The sequence below is a fragment of the Astatotilapia calliptera genome, chromosome 10, assembly GCF_964374335.1.
Source record: "Astatotilapia calliptera chromosome 10, fAstCal68.1, whole genome shotgun sequence".
NCBI classification, from domain to species: domain Eukaryota; kingdom Metazoa; phylum Chordata; class Actinopteri; order Cichliformes; family Cichlidae; genus Astatotilapia; species Astatotilapia calliptera.
Window position 1 is genome coordinate 32,329,354 of NC_137431.1, and position 13,636 is coordinate 32,342,989.

Sequence of the window (13,636 nt, forward strand, 5' to 3'; positions counted from 1 at the left end):
GTCCCAAACATCCTGACTTTATGAATTTGGCTCTCACAAAGATAGATGTACCCACACACTTAACTTTCTGAGTGTGGAGCTGTAGGGAGGGAAAGGGCTGTGCTGTTTCACAAATTGCATGCAGACTTTTTGCATCAAGTGTCAGCCCCCCCTGCCTCCTCTTCTACCTCCTCCTCCTTCCTTACTTTGCTGAACTCTTAAGTGAAACACACCCTCCGCATGAGCCGTGACAGAGTGAACGCTGCCCGCATGGATTAGAAACTGTCCAGAAACACAGGTTTCTCACTGGGAATATGTGACTGTCGAACGTGTGGAATATGGCTCAGCACACGACGGTAAAATCTCAGCTGCGGAGATCTTTCAGCGAGCATGTCAAAGACTCCACCAACAAGGCTTGGGATGTCTTCTGGAGGGGTGTGAGGGAGAGGCGGCTGTGGGGTGAGTTGGGATTCGATGTGGGTGAAGATTATTTAGCTGGAAAAAAGCAGTTTATGCAAGATTGCAGAAGTGTTTTGGTGAAAGTGTTTTGTGCAACTCAGCATGGTGAAGGAAACTGATATTAGGGAAGGGAGGTATAGTTAAAATCATTCGTCTGTTTCCAGTTGAGATGCTGTGCAGAAGGTGAATTAAATCAAAATGCAGTGGTTTGCAAAACAACTGAACCCTAGAGTCCAGTCGCAAAGTTTTAAATTAGCAATGTCATTGTTTTTCTGCTCATCTTGAATTCAAAGCAAGGAATGCATTTCAAAAAAGTTGGATTAGGAGCAACAAAAGAGTGAAAATTTCATGCTTAAAAGCATAAAACACCTGGTGGAACATGCTGCTTTTCACTGAAGTTCACTGGCAACAAGTCAGGAGAATGAGTGGGTATAAAAGGAGCCTCCAGGAGGCGATGGCGATGGTTTCAGCTCTCTGTGGAAGAGTGTGTGGTGAAGAAGTTCAGTAAGTTAAGTTCCACTGATGCTAAATGAAGCATAACATCCAGGCTTTGTTTTATTTAGGCAAAGTTATGCTTAATTCAGCAACATCGTCATTAAACAGTCAGCAGCACTGGCTTTTATCAGTCCAGACCACGAATCACCATGTGACAACATTTGGATCATTATGTGACAAAAAAAACTACACAATCGTTGTTGGAACAAAATCAAAAGCTAAGACGTTTTTCAGAGTCATCTGCAGATGTTTCTGGAAATTCCAGTGCATCTCTGAAGCAGTTGTGATTCACACACTCTTCATTTACAGAGGCAGTGCTGAAGTGAGTCAGAACCCAGTTTGATGGGAGATGTGATCAGAAAGCATTACCTGACTGGCATTTGGCCAATCCCACACTCAGTCACCTTCTCATACACCTGTCTGGACTAGTTGGTGTTTTTAGCTCAGTCTGTTCACTCTTTACCCAAAGAAAGCCTGCTAGGAGCAGTCTTTGAAGCTCTTTTGTGAGCTGAGTGGTTTCAGGCCTGCTGATAATAGAAAGTGACTGGATTTGCATCAGAAGTTGGGGAGGGTGGTCTCTGCTTGTGCAGCTGGAAAAACCCTGAAAAGTATTCTTGTGTTCATCAAACTCGTCTTTGGTGATATAAACTGAGGTGTCGAGACTCATCAAATGTTGTCTTTATGGGTGCAAAGTCCTGTTGGGTTCCTTTGCTCATGTGTTTCTGTGTCGTGGATTCTTTACCTTGTTTTTTATTTTGGAGGATGACGTTGCGGGGACACAAATCTGGTGAGTGGTCCAGACTGTGAGTGAAGACTGTCTGTGTAGGAAAAATCGAGTAAAACTCGGGATATCACATTGGAGGATGAATTCATGGTGCACAACGAACAACAAGAGACTGTTGAGCTGGTTCGTTATCTCACTCCTCACCTGATGCCCTGGCTTCAGGTTTGGATGCTGTGATCTCTACAACTGGAAACTACTAAGAACTCCTCGGTTGTAGCTGAACAGCTAATCTGTTATCGTAAGCCAGGAAAAATCTCTTTCTAGATGACAAAACAAGGTTCGTTAAAGAAAAGTTCAACTAAAATTGTGCACAAGTTTTGCAAATTGCAATAACAGATAATATGTACACTATAAATTTAATCAAGAGCTGCAAGAACGTATGATACAGAAAGCATTGTAAGTTAGTTTCTAAGGTGTTGCTCTGGCTTTTCCTCATCTTCGAGTAACTTTGCTGGTGTCTTCAATCGAGGTGTTTCAATTATTTCTGTTTGGTTCATGCAGAGACACACTACGTGTTGTTCTGGGGCTCTGACTCCAGTGAATTTTGTGAATTTTGAGCAACTGACACTTTATTTCCAGCATGCTGGTGAATTTGAATCAGCATCAGATTATGGTAGAAGTGTATTTCTGGGACTAAAGAACGTCAAGATCTGAAGCATCGTTGTCCCGCTGGTTATCGTTTTCAAACGCATGTGTGCTAAATGCTGGCATCATGAAATCTACACCTTTGCCTTTAAAAGCTATGAATAATAAAATCCATGGACCGTATCATAACATGGTGGTCAGCTGCTGCTTCCTGCTGCCCATCATAGACAGTCCCATGAAGCCACTAGCATGCGAGCTGCAGCTGTGACTGATTGTGGTTTCACGTCTCATTGAAGCTGAGTGTTTTCCCGCGCCTGTTTCGCGCTGCGAGGCAAACTCGCCGGGTGATACTCGGGGTGCTAAACGGAGCTCTCGGTTTTCGAGGAATCCCAGCGTGGCGTCCGCAGTGAGAACTTGAAAGCTCTCTCTCCATCTGAGAGGTCAGGGGCAGCATTTCAGTGCTCTTAACACAAAGCAGGTTTTAATGGATCCGTGAGCCCGCGGAGAAAATATCACGCGGTCGAGCCAAAGCTGGGTTGGTCTCATTTTCCTGGAGGCCGTTTGTGTGTGGGCTTGTTAGGTGAGCCTGTGACTAAAAGGTTAATTCACTGAAGTAGCTGGGAAAATGTCAAGGTGACCCCCGAGCGTGACTCTTCGCCTCCACCTGCTGCGCCCTGTGTGCTCCACTCTCAGGTGTAAATGTGAATGTAAAGCAGGATGCTGTGAAATACCAGCGCTGGCAAAAAAAAAAGAGAGCTTCAAAGGACTTTCAGTGCTAAAGTGAGAAGTTGAGAATGGAATAATATTTTCTGCTGTAAGCAAATGGATGGATTATGAAACCGAGCTCCTCCGGGCAAGACCTCCACACTGCAGAAAAGACAAAGCAGCTCACGCAGTTGTGTCTTTTTGTCTCCAGCTCTGTGTCTTGCAGGTGTTTTGTGAGTCCTGCTGGTGATTTGACATCTGTTTGCAGTGTTTTCTGTAGACATTTTTATTCCATCCTTCAGTAATTTTCTGCCTTTTGTTGTTATTCGTCTTTGATGATAGTATATCATTTCATTTTTGGTCATTTCCTGTCCTATTTTGGTTATTTTTGCATTTCTTTCTGGGCTGTTGTGCAGTTATTTTCACATACTAATTAATTCCGACCTGTCGCGTATGCTTTATGTACTCGCAGCATTTAATTTAAGCTGCCAAACTGAGAAGAAAGTTGATGAGTCAGCTAATTTTGGTAGCTCGTTATCTGGTCTCATAGCCTACAGAGATTTTGATGCTTTCTGCATAATTATTGGATGCTTCTGTTTTCATTGGTGCTCATTATTCTCAATAGTGTAGTGGTTTAAACATTACCTGGACAAACAAAGGGTTGCTGGTTTGATTCTGGTTGCTGGAGGTTGTGTGTCAGAAAGAGCGAAAAGACAGTTGTAAAACTCTTCTGAATCAAACATGTAGATCTGCGCTCTGTGAAGGAAGCAGGAAATGTAGCTTTTCATTATTTCTTAATGGTATTTTATAAACAATGGTAACCCAGGGATGTCTTTGTGAGAAGGAAACTCCACCAAAATAAAAGTACCAGCTGTTTCTTTCTAAGCTTTCACACCAGCACCAGGCTGACACTTTTCTATCAAAGCGAATGGTAGAAAAGTGAAACCGTGAAGCAGTTTTCATATGTTGGTTTCACAGGATTATATTCATACTGGCTCAAAAAGATTTTTTTTCAATAGGAGCAAAAATGGAAATGCTTTTGAGGATCACAAATTCTTCAAACTGATCCATTGTTAGCGTTATTTAAATTTTGTCCGTAGCATTTGGAAAGAACACTTTCATGTGGGCGTGCTTTGGAGCCCTGATTGGATTTTTTTATACATGTCCTCATTGTGACTTTGTACAGAGCCCCGCAAGGGGCATAGGAGAAAAAAAAATTAAGATGAACTTTTGCGCAAATGTTTTGGCCGCGTCCTTCAGAGGGCGCCAGCTCGAAGCCGACCGGGAGGTCGAAGCACGATGTGCCGGGAGTGCGGCGTCCCCCCGGCTGTAGTGGGCCTCGACCTAAAGTTAGCTTCGAGATGGTGGGTAACAGACGTCTCCGAAAACATCGGAGCACTTTTACAAATATGTGATGTCTTGATATGCTATGAATTCTGGGATAGGTTGGGTCACGAAGGCTTTCAAATGCGACCTGCGAAGGATACAGTGTATTTTGCAAGATCATGCAAAAGTTCATCTTAATTTTTTTTTTCTCCCATGTCCCTGGCGGGTCTCCGTAACTGTGCAATTCTAACTTTTGTGCAAAATCAGAGACAAGTGATTGAAACAATTAACATATAAAACACCAGCTTGCCTCTACTAAAACACATATTGTGTGAGTTTTCCTGAATCTGAACACCACATTAATGTGGCGCCACAGAACTGCCACATTAATCAGAAACACACAAGATAGAAATATACACACATTCCCACTGACCCCAGTCTCCTGTCATAACATGTAACTGTGGCCTCATTTTGGAAGAAGTGGAGAAATGAAACGGTGTGTGTTGATCCAAACAGCGGGGAGTTCGATATGATACAGATCAGCAGGCTGCAGAGGACGAGGCCGGTCTCTGAGCTCAGAAGCTTTTAATGACAACGCTGCAAGAGCTACCTGCAGGTCTTCAAATAAACGTGAAAGTTGAGTAATCCTAGTGATGCATATTAACACCTGTGTGTGTGTGTGTGTGTGTGTGTGTGTGTGTGTGTGTGTGTGTGTGTGTGTGTGTGTGTGTGTGTGTGTGTGTGTGTTCTGACAGCTGGTTTGGGTTTTCTAGTGAGAACAGATACCTGGCTCCAGCTGTGTGTACACTTACATCAGTGTGTGTGTGTTTCTGGATCAGATCAACAAATGACGTTAGAAGGGTTGTGCTCACTGATTGGCTGAGAGAGAGATTATGTAATGCTGTGGTTCAGATCCCTGTAGCACACACATTCACACACAGCTGAGAGAAAAGCAGCTATAAAAAGTTTGGGTAATGGCTCAGTCACAGGGTATAGGAACATAAGACGGCAGCCTTCTGGTGATGAGAGAGAAAATCTGAGTTTGCCTGGTGACTGTATCGTTTTTTTGTTTTTTTTATGGTGGTTCAGAGGTTGAGTGTGCAACACCCTCAACCTGTTGGCAACCACTTTCAATCAAGAAGGAGAGGAAACTTTCAATTGCTCTATTAGGTCACCTAGTTCACAGCTGTCTCGACACAATAGTGACTGACTTCAGTCGCTCTCAGACAGACTGTCAAACATTACAAATATCTACAGCCTGATTGCCAACACAGACCAATGACTCTGAGTCAGTCTGTGCTATGAGCACAGACTGCGATGTGTCTCTTTGCTATAGAGGACTTAACTCAACTGTTGCCAAATGTAAAAGTGCAAGGCTCCTTAGCACCAATGACATTGCACTGATAAATCATCATCCTTCAGCAACTGAAGCACAATTTCTGTTTCAAATCTGTAAGGGCTCCATCTGGACTCTAAAAGTAAAGAATGTATGTGAATTAGTGAGTCACAGTGTGAATGCAATTTCCAACATGTACCCATTTGATTTCAAACTGATTGTAGAGTAACCATATATTATTGTCATTTTGAGATACTTAGCAACTTACTGCCATCTTTAGTGATATTAAAGTCAGTGAAGATGGAATCTGACTGGTCCCTGTCTTTGAACCAACCCTTTGAAAGGCAGCAAGAATACATTTAGATTTTTTTTTTGTTTGTTTGTTTTGGCTACGTTTTGTTTTGTTTGTTTTGTTTTTTGTTTTGTTTTTTATTTAAACTGTTGAGCAGCTGAGGATAGACATGAAACAATTAAATGTTGCTGCCAAAAAGGTGGTTTATTAAAATATTATTACTCACAAAAAATACTTAAAAGTAATGTCATTTAATGTTACAAACAGCTAGCTAACTGACACTTCCACTCATCAATTCAATTCAATTCAATTCAATTTTATTTATATAGCACCAAATCACAACAAAAGTCGCCTCAAGGCGCTTCATAGATACAGAGAAAAACCCAACAATCATATGACCCCCTATGAGCAAGCACTTTGGCAACAGTGGGAAGGAAAAACTCCCTTTTCACAGGAAGAAACCTCCGGCAGAACCAGGCTCAGGAGGGGCGGGGCCATCTGCTGCGACCAGATGAGGTGATAGAAGGAAGATAGGATAAAGACATGCTGTGGAAGAGAGACAGAGGTTAATAACAGATATGATTCAATGCAGAGAGGTCTATTAATACATAGTGAGTGAGAAAGGTGACTGGAAAGGAAAAACTCAATGCATCATGGGAATCCCCGGCAGCCTACGTCTATTGCAGCATAACTAAGGGAGGATTCAGGGTCACCTGGTCCAGCCCTAACTATATGCTTTAGCATAAAGGAAAATTTGAAGCCTAATCTTAAAAGTAGAGATTGTGTCTGTCTCCCGAATCCAAACTGGAAGCTGGTTCCACAGAAGAGGGGTCTGAAAACTGAAGGCTCTGCCTCCCATTCTACTTTTAAATACTCTAGGAACAACAAGTAGGCCTGCAGTGTGAGAGCGAAGTGCTCTAATAGGGTGATATGGTACTACAAGGTCATTACGATAAGATGGGGCCTGATTATTTAAGACCTTGTATGTGAGGAGCAGGATTTTGAATTCAATTCTGGATTTAACAGGAAGCCAATGAAGGGAAGCCAAAACAGGAGAAATATGCTCATCACTTACTAGACAGCTTCCAATAATTTAGCCACACTATAGAGCAGACAAAAGTGTGTAACATTCATAAAATTATTTGAAAATTGCCAAAAAGCTTTTGAGATTGTCCAGCTTTTGAGCTAACTAGCTAAATGTTTGTATTAGCAGGTGTTCTAGTGTTAGCTAGCATAAGTCAGAAAGAAACATGGCTCAGGGTTAGACTTGATTTCGTAAAACAAACAAACCCCTTCATGAATTGATTGCCCCGCTGATGTCACTTATAGTAATCCTCCAATAGCTACATTTCCATTTGGTTTCACAGGCTCCAGATAGAACTGGCTAATGTTAGCTTATCTGCTAACGTGAATAAGCTGTTTGATACCCAGTGTAGCATATAGCTGCTAACCTCATTGTTTCTATCTAACAACACGTCAGTTTAGAGGTTTTGTTTGTTTGTCAGTATGTTTCGTTTGTGTTGGAGCGCTGTAAACTAGTCATTTAGTGATGTTAATGGTTAATGCAGGTGCCTGCAGATTCATGTCCATGGAGAATTTGAGTGCTTAAAAACCTCTTATAATCGTGTGGATTCAACTCATCTTCTGTATTTTATGCAAACATTATGATTAAAAGAACATGATGAGTAACTGTTGTATTTTAGGCAAAACCATTATATTTCGCTCAACCTAATCCAGTTGCTTTTACTACTTAAACTTAACCAGAGAACATATCTTGGATTAATAATATCTCCCACCTCCACCAACCTCTCCAACCTCTAAATTTCAACTTTTTCATCTTTTAAAATTGTAAATCACTAAATATAAAGAGTGAAAATTGTCATGATGGACACGGAAAAGGTGGCACAGCAACACAAATTAACGAATTTGAGGTTCTGACTACTGCCTATAGACTAGATCTGTCCACACACCAATCACTTTAATTCAATTCAATGTCAATTAAATTTAAGTTAGTCCGACTAATTTTCCTGCCAAGCAAAATTAGCAAGCTTGCTTTTTTCCATCTTATCTAAATTTTGCCAAAGCTGAAATATTTTCACTTGAACAAATGCTCATTTGCCACATACAGCACCACACAAAACGCTTTGCTTTAGATTTGGTGAAATTTTGGCTCTCTATGACATCATAGAGATCCAAAGGTGTAAAAAAAATTGTGTAAAGCTGCTGTTTAGAGGACTTATTATTTGTATATGTTTGTTTTGGGTGGGGGGTTTTGGGTTTTTTTTAATTTGTATATGACAGAAAATAAGGACAATTCTAAAAGGTCCAGTTGAGAGTTTAGGTTTTGTCGTCATTTCCATGTTTTCACTGTGGGCGGCTTAATCAGTATTTGAAGACAGACATGAGAAATGCTTGATGGATTACTAATTCTCCCCACAAAGCGTACTTTTAATTTTGGCTTGCTCGCTTTGGGATCAATTTGCCACCAATGGAGAAAAAAATAATCACAAAAAAGCGTAAATTTCCGTCCTTGCATTTTTTTCTTTCCGATGAAGCCGTAGAAGCTTCTGCTCTCCATTTGCATAAACAGACAGCAAATTATACAGTGATTTTACAGTTAAATAGCCTTGCATAATGAAGTGGTTCTTGAGGATAAAGATGATTAAAACTGAAAATGAGAAAGCAGAGAGTCACCGAGGCTCTGAGCCAAAAGTGATGGGGGAATCGATGTGAAGGCTGGTGTTTGTTCTGCGATCAGAGACGGGCCAAACTAAACAGCCGAGTGGGGGAAACTGGGGTGAGAACCTGGGTGACACGCACACACCGAAACAAAACACAAACTTCCCCTTCATGTCTCTGCAGGCTTGACAATAAGAGGATAACACACACAGGGTGACACACACTCTTTATAATCAGCTTTCAGACACACACACACACAGTTTTGTTTTTTGCAGCTTGTGTGGTAAATGGATCTGTTTTGGGGCAAAAGGAGCAGCATGACTGCAGAAAAAGGGCATGTGTGTTTCATCATCTGTCTCTGAGCGGCGGCAGGACGTGACGAAGAGCGTGTGTGATGGAACGAACTGCAGGGTTTAAAACACAGGAGACAAAGAAATAACAAACACACTGTACTCTCCCACAGTTTGAAGGCTCAGTCATGGCAGCACTGCTGACACACAAAACAGTGGACACAAATCAGTCCTTTCCCTCGACGAGGTCCGTGCCCTGCCGGCTCAACCCGGAGCTGTTGTCATCTGTCTAAGTTCACGCAGTTCTTTGGTTAATCGTCCATGGGGCATCACACACTGAATCATTATTTTAAATAAAAGAGACAAAAAAAGCTTAATGATTTATCAGTTTGCATCCTGTTTGATCTACAGCAGCCATTCTTAAAATCAAGAGTGCTGCGACCCACACAAAAACCAGAAAATTCCACACGGCCCACTTAATCTTAAATCTACATCTAATCAACATAAATGAGAGTTTATTTAACTTAAACAATGTTATTCAAAAATTATAAACAACGTAGGCTGTTTTAAGGCCAGTGTGTGACCCACCACGGGGAAGCAAACATCAGTATTAGATCAGTAAATTTAGGTCAGAGTAATGAGCAGCATCACAAACTGACCACTTCTATTACCAGTCTGAATTCACGTTTATATTAAAATAAATGCATACATTTATATAAATGCAACTGCACATCCTCATTTCAAACTGAATTTCTGTTATTACTGCAACCCACCTGCAGTACCTTCACAGCCCACCAGGGGGGCTACCACTTCACTAAGGTTTAGCGCACCTGTCGATACATTTAAGAAACCAAGCAAAAAGAATGAGGCTGCCAGCGTCTCACATTTACATTGAAGGTGGTTTTTGGCATCAGCGTCTTGACACTCCTGATTTATTACAATCTGCCTGACCGAGCGTCTTCAACGTTTGATAAGACGCTCTGCAACATGCTGCAGTTCTGTCTCCTTTATTTTCAACCATGACTCTTGTTCTCTCCAGCTTTTTGTTGACTCTTGTCATGTGCAACACATATATGAACTTTAAAAAACCCACAGTGTAGCTACAGCCAACAACCTCACTGAGACTTCACTGTGGACTTTTAAAAGCTTTTCCATAGTGAGTAATCAACATATTTGTAACTAATATCGTGCTGAAGATGTGCATGAATTTGGTCCATTTTCAGACCCTCAGCATTAACTTCTGTGACCTTAAGTTCCTCTCCTAAGGTGTTTATATCAGTCTAATTATAGCAGTGTAGCTAGCTAGCATGTAGGAGACCAGTATATGCCAAGTAGCCAGACTTCGCTAGCTGTCCAAACATCGCTGATATTTGTGGGGCAAGATGTCAATTTCATGTTTGCACCTTGTTAAACTCCAATCATAATGTATATTTTTTTATGCACCTACCAGTGAGAGTGCAGGATACCAGTGATTGACATATGACATTGCCTAGGCAACCAGAGCCCAAAATCTCCACTTGTGACCGACTATCAGGTTCAAAATGACGAGAACGAAGCAAATTACTCCCTGTGTGGATGCAGCTGTAGTAGGTCAACGCTCTCTGCAGATTATGGGTCATTATGTCCCTGTTGTGGAAAACACAGGGACTTAACGAGTGCCATTTATTTGATGTTATCCTTAATAAGCTTTATATTTCTAATGCTTTGCATTCAGGTAGCTGCTTGGTGTGTACAGTGTTAGGTGCATGGAGTATGAGGGTGAAGTCAAAGTGGTGAGAAGTCTTAGCTGCAGCTGTGTCAGGGAAGAGCTATGCTCACCACAGAGACAAAGAAATCTCTTTGAGATTGTTCGCTTTCATAAACGCATCGGATGTCTGTTGTCATCGCTGCCTGGGTTTCATCAGTGGTATTACCTCATCCTCAATGCCTTCCTTCACTCCGTCTTTTTTCCTTTCCCTCGCTCTGCTTTGCTCTTTTCCTCTCCATGTGCTGCCTCCGCTCTTCTCCTCTTTCCTCTGTTTGCCGTCACTCCGGCTGCATTCATACGACGGACTCTGGAGAGTACCGAGCTGTGTCTGTGTGTGTTCGATGGGCTTTTTGCCATTCAGATGGAGCCTACGCTACACTTAAAAAACCTTTCCAGATGTGCAGTGGGGGCACAAAAACTCCAGCTGGAATAAAAGAGTCAAGGATTCAGATTTCAGGTTTCTCGACTCCAACATCCACAAAGAGAATATTTGAAAATTGTCTTATTTACTGATAGGTTTCCCATCTGCAATTTTCCCCTCACAGTTCATGAATATTTTAACGTATGAAGCCCTCTGAATCATTTTTATCAGAAATTGTTTGATTTATGAAGATGCAATCTTCATGTGGGGGAAGATGAGAATAAGGAGGAGGCAGGTCTTCCTGTTCAGAATGAGAATGATGGACTTTCTACTTGAAGCTGAAAAGAAAATGTCAGGAGAGGCAACAAAGTGGTCGAGTTTGCGGAGCTATTCAGGGAGCCTGTTAACACCGCCATCGACCGCATCTTCTTCTGTGAGTTAAACCTAATGGTTTCAGGGCCAATCACAGAGAGCTTTGTGTTTTTAAACCTTTAAGTTAGTCCAATGAATGACTGATGAGTCGGTGAAGAAAAAGCAGGACATTCAAGAGTTGGGAGTTTACTTTTGACTCTTCACACAAAAAAGCAGCAAAGATGGACGATTTTTCAGTCGCTCGGCTCTGCATTAGGGAGGAGGACGGCTCGGCGTGGCAGCAAGCGCCGTACCACCTGGTTTAGTTACTTATTGCAAAGGTTTGGATCGAAATGCTCAATGAGCCGATTCACATTCAGCCCATGTTGGATGCAGAGGAATGAAATTTTCATGCGCTACGTCCATCAACGCTCGCATCAAGTAGCAGCTTGACTGCGGTTAAATTCCAAAATTAAGTAATTTCCCTGAAAACAGTATGCACTGGTCTGATTGCAATGCACCACTCTGTTGATTTCTATTAGGACCTAATAAAAATCAAATGAATGAGCTACTGGAAGCTAGAAAACTCAATAAAAACATCCTCGCAGTATTTTAGGTGGCTGCAGTCTGGCTCCTAATGAAGAGATTCAACGTTGAATTTGAAGGTTCATATTTACTGCCCTGAATTCATATGTCAGTCTTATAAAAACTAAAAATCATCATAGCAATGACCTTGACATGTTGTGTACTGCCTTTAATCAAAAACCACTCTCTCTCGTTTGCAGCCTCTCGCAACTTCAGCTTGAGTTCAGTCAATAGGATCAAAAACTCTTCACTCTGTTTCCGCACCGTGAAGAAAAACCTGTTCCCATTAAAAGCCACGTTTTCAAAGTTCGATGATTACAGTGCTCAAACCTCTTTAACCAGCTTTTTAAACACTGAAACATGATGGCATACAGAAAATTTGATTTTTAAATTAAGATTAATTATTAAATTGAAAACCCACAATTTGGAACCAGTAGTCTGAATATTTCAAATAAATGTTTTCTCTAACCCTATAATTCTCCTGTCATCACATCTTGTGACCTGTTTCTTTCCTTCTGGGATATTTTAAGGACTAAAATGTGCGCTGCTGTAAGGTGGTACCAGCATTCCTAGAGGTAGCACAGCTGGTATTTTCCCCATTTTCCTGCCACAGATTTCAGTGTCGAGAGATTAAATGAAATGTTCCCTTCCATCTGTGCTCAACCTTTTAGTGTTTTTGTTGCTTTGCTTTATCTCTCAGAAATGACAAATCACTCTAATGCTGCTGTCATAATAACACGTACTGCTGCAAACTCAACACTGCAACCATATTTTTAATGCATGAGGTATCAAACATAGAGCACAGTTAAAGTTAAAGCAAATATTCTGACAAGCCAATAGAGAAGCCAATCGACTGCTTTGTGGGTCATACATAGTTAAGAGGCCAGTTCGTGTCTCCATCATCATCTAACTATTTTTCAATCAAGACTAAACATCAAGAAAAGATGGTCAGCTGGTTGTTTTGAATGGAGAAAACAAAGTGCGTTTTGGTAAACTTTTAAAGGTCCTAATACCGATTGATAATTACTAGAAAGCAGATCAAACATCCAGGGTACCACTGCTTGTGTTGGACTGAAAAGGAAAGGAAAGTCAGACACAGGTTAAAGTCCAACAAAAAAGGTTTTTTTTTTAACCCAGAAAACAAACTTGGTTAAATTATACTAAAGATCTAAATCTTGGGCCCATAAAAGAGGTCAAAGTAACAGAACTCTACTCAAAAGTTGGTAACAAACAAACTGATCTACCTAAATAAGACTTAAACTTAAATACAGCCCACAAAAAGGGGTAGAATGCACAAAAACGTAGCTGAAACTAACATAACAAATTCCATTTCCCCCCCATGATCCAGAGTTGTGGTATGACCCAGTTTACAGGTCTCCATGTAGCCTTGCTCCGCCCCTTTTCCCACCTATTAGCTCATCAACCAAGGGTCTGGGAGCAGCTGCCACTGAGAAAACAAAGGAAAATTAAATAATACACTAAAACTAACTAAAATCTATGCACTTATTTTATGTGATCATATAAGTAAGTTAATTATAAACCAAACCAGTTTGCATTTCCCTGTAAATTAAATCCTTTATTTAAAGTGTTGTGTTATGTATAAGTCTATTGTAGCACTGTGATGTTTGACAGATATTACCCAATATATGTGGCTGTAACTGC

General features: G+C 41.1%; 1 protein-coding gene across 2 annotated transcripts in view; it reads left to right on the forward strand.

Annotated features, from left to right (window-relative positions):
* Positions 1–229: 229 nt before the first annotated feature.
* LOC113031085 (rho GTPase-activating protein 7) overlaps positions 230–13,636 on the forward strand; it is a 122,545-nt gene continuing 109,138 nt past the window's right edge. Inside the window, exon 1 of one of the 2 annotated variants that reach the window (XM_026182968.2) lies at positions 230–438. In XM_026182968.2, the coding sequence (XP_026038753.1) occupies positions 318–438 (121 nt within the window). In that variant the 5' untranslated portion in view covers positions 230–317. The remainder of the gene's footprint in view (positions 439–13,636) is intronic. The other variant, XM_026182967.2, reaches the window with a different exon arrangement.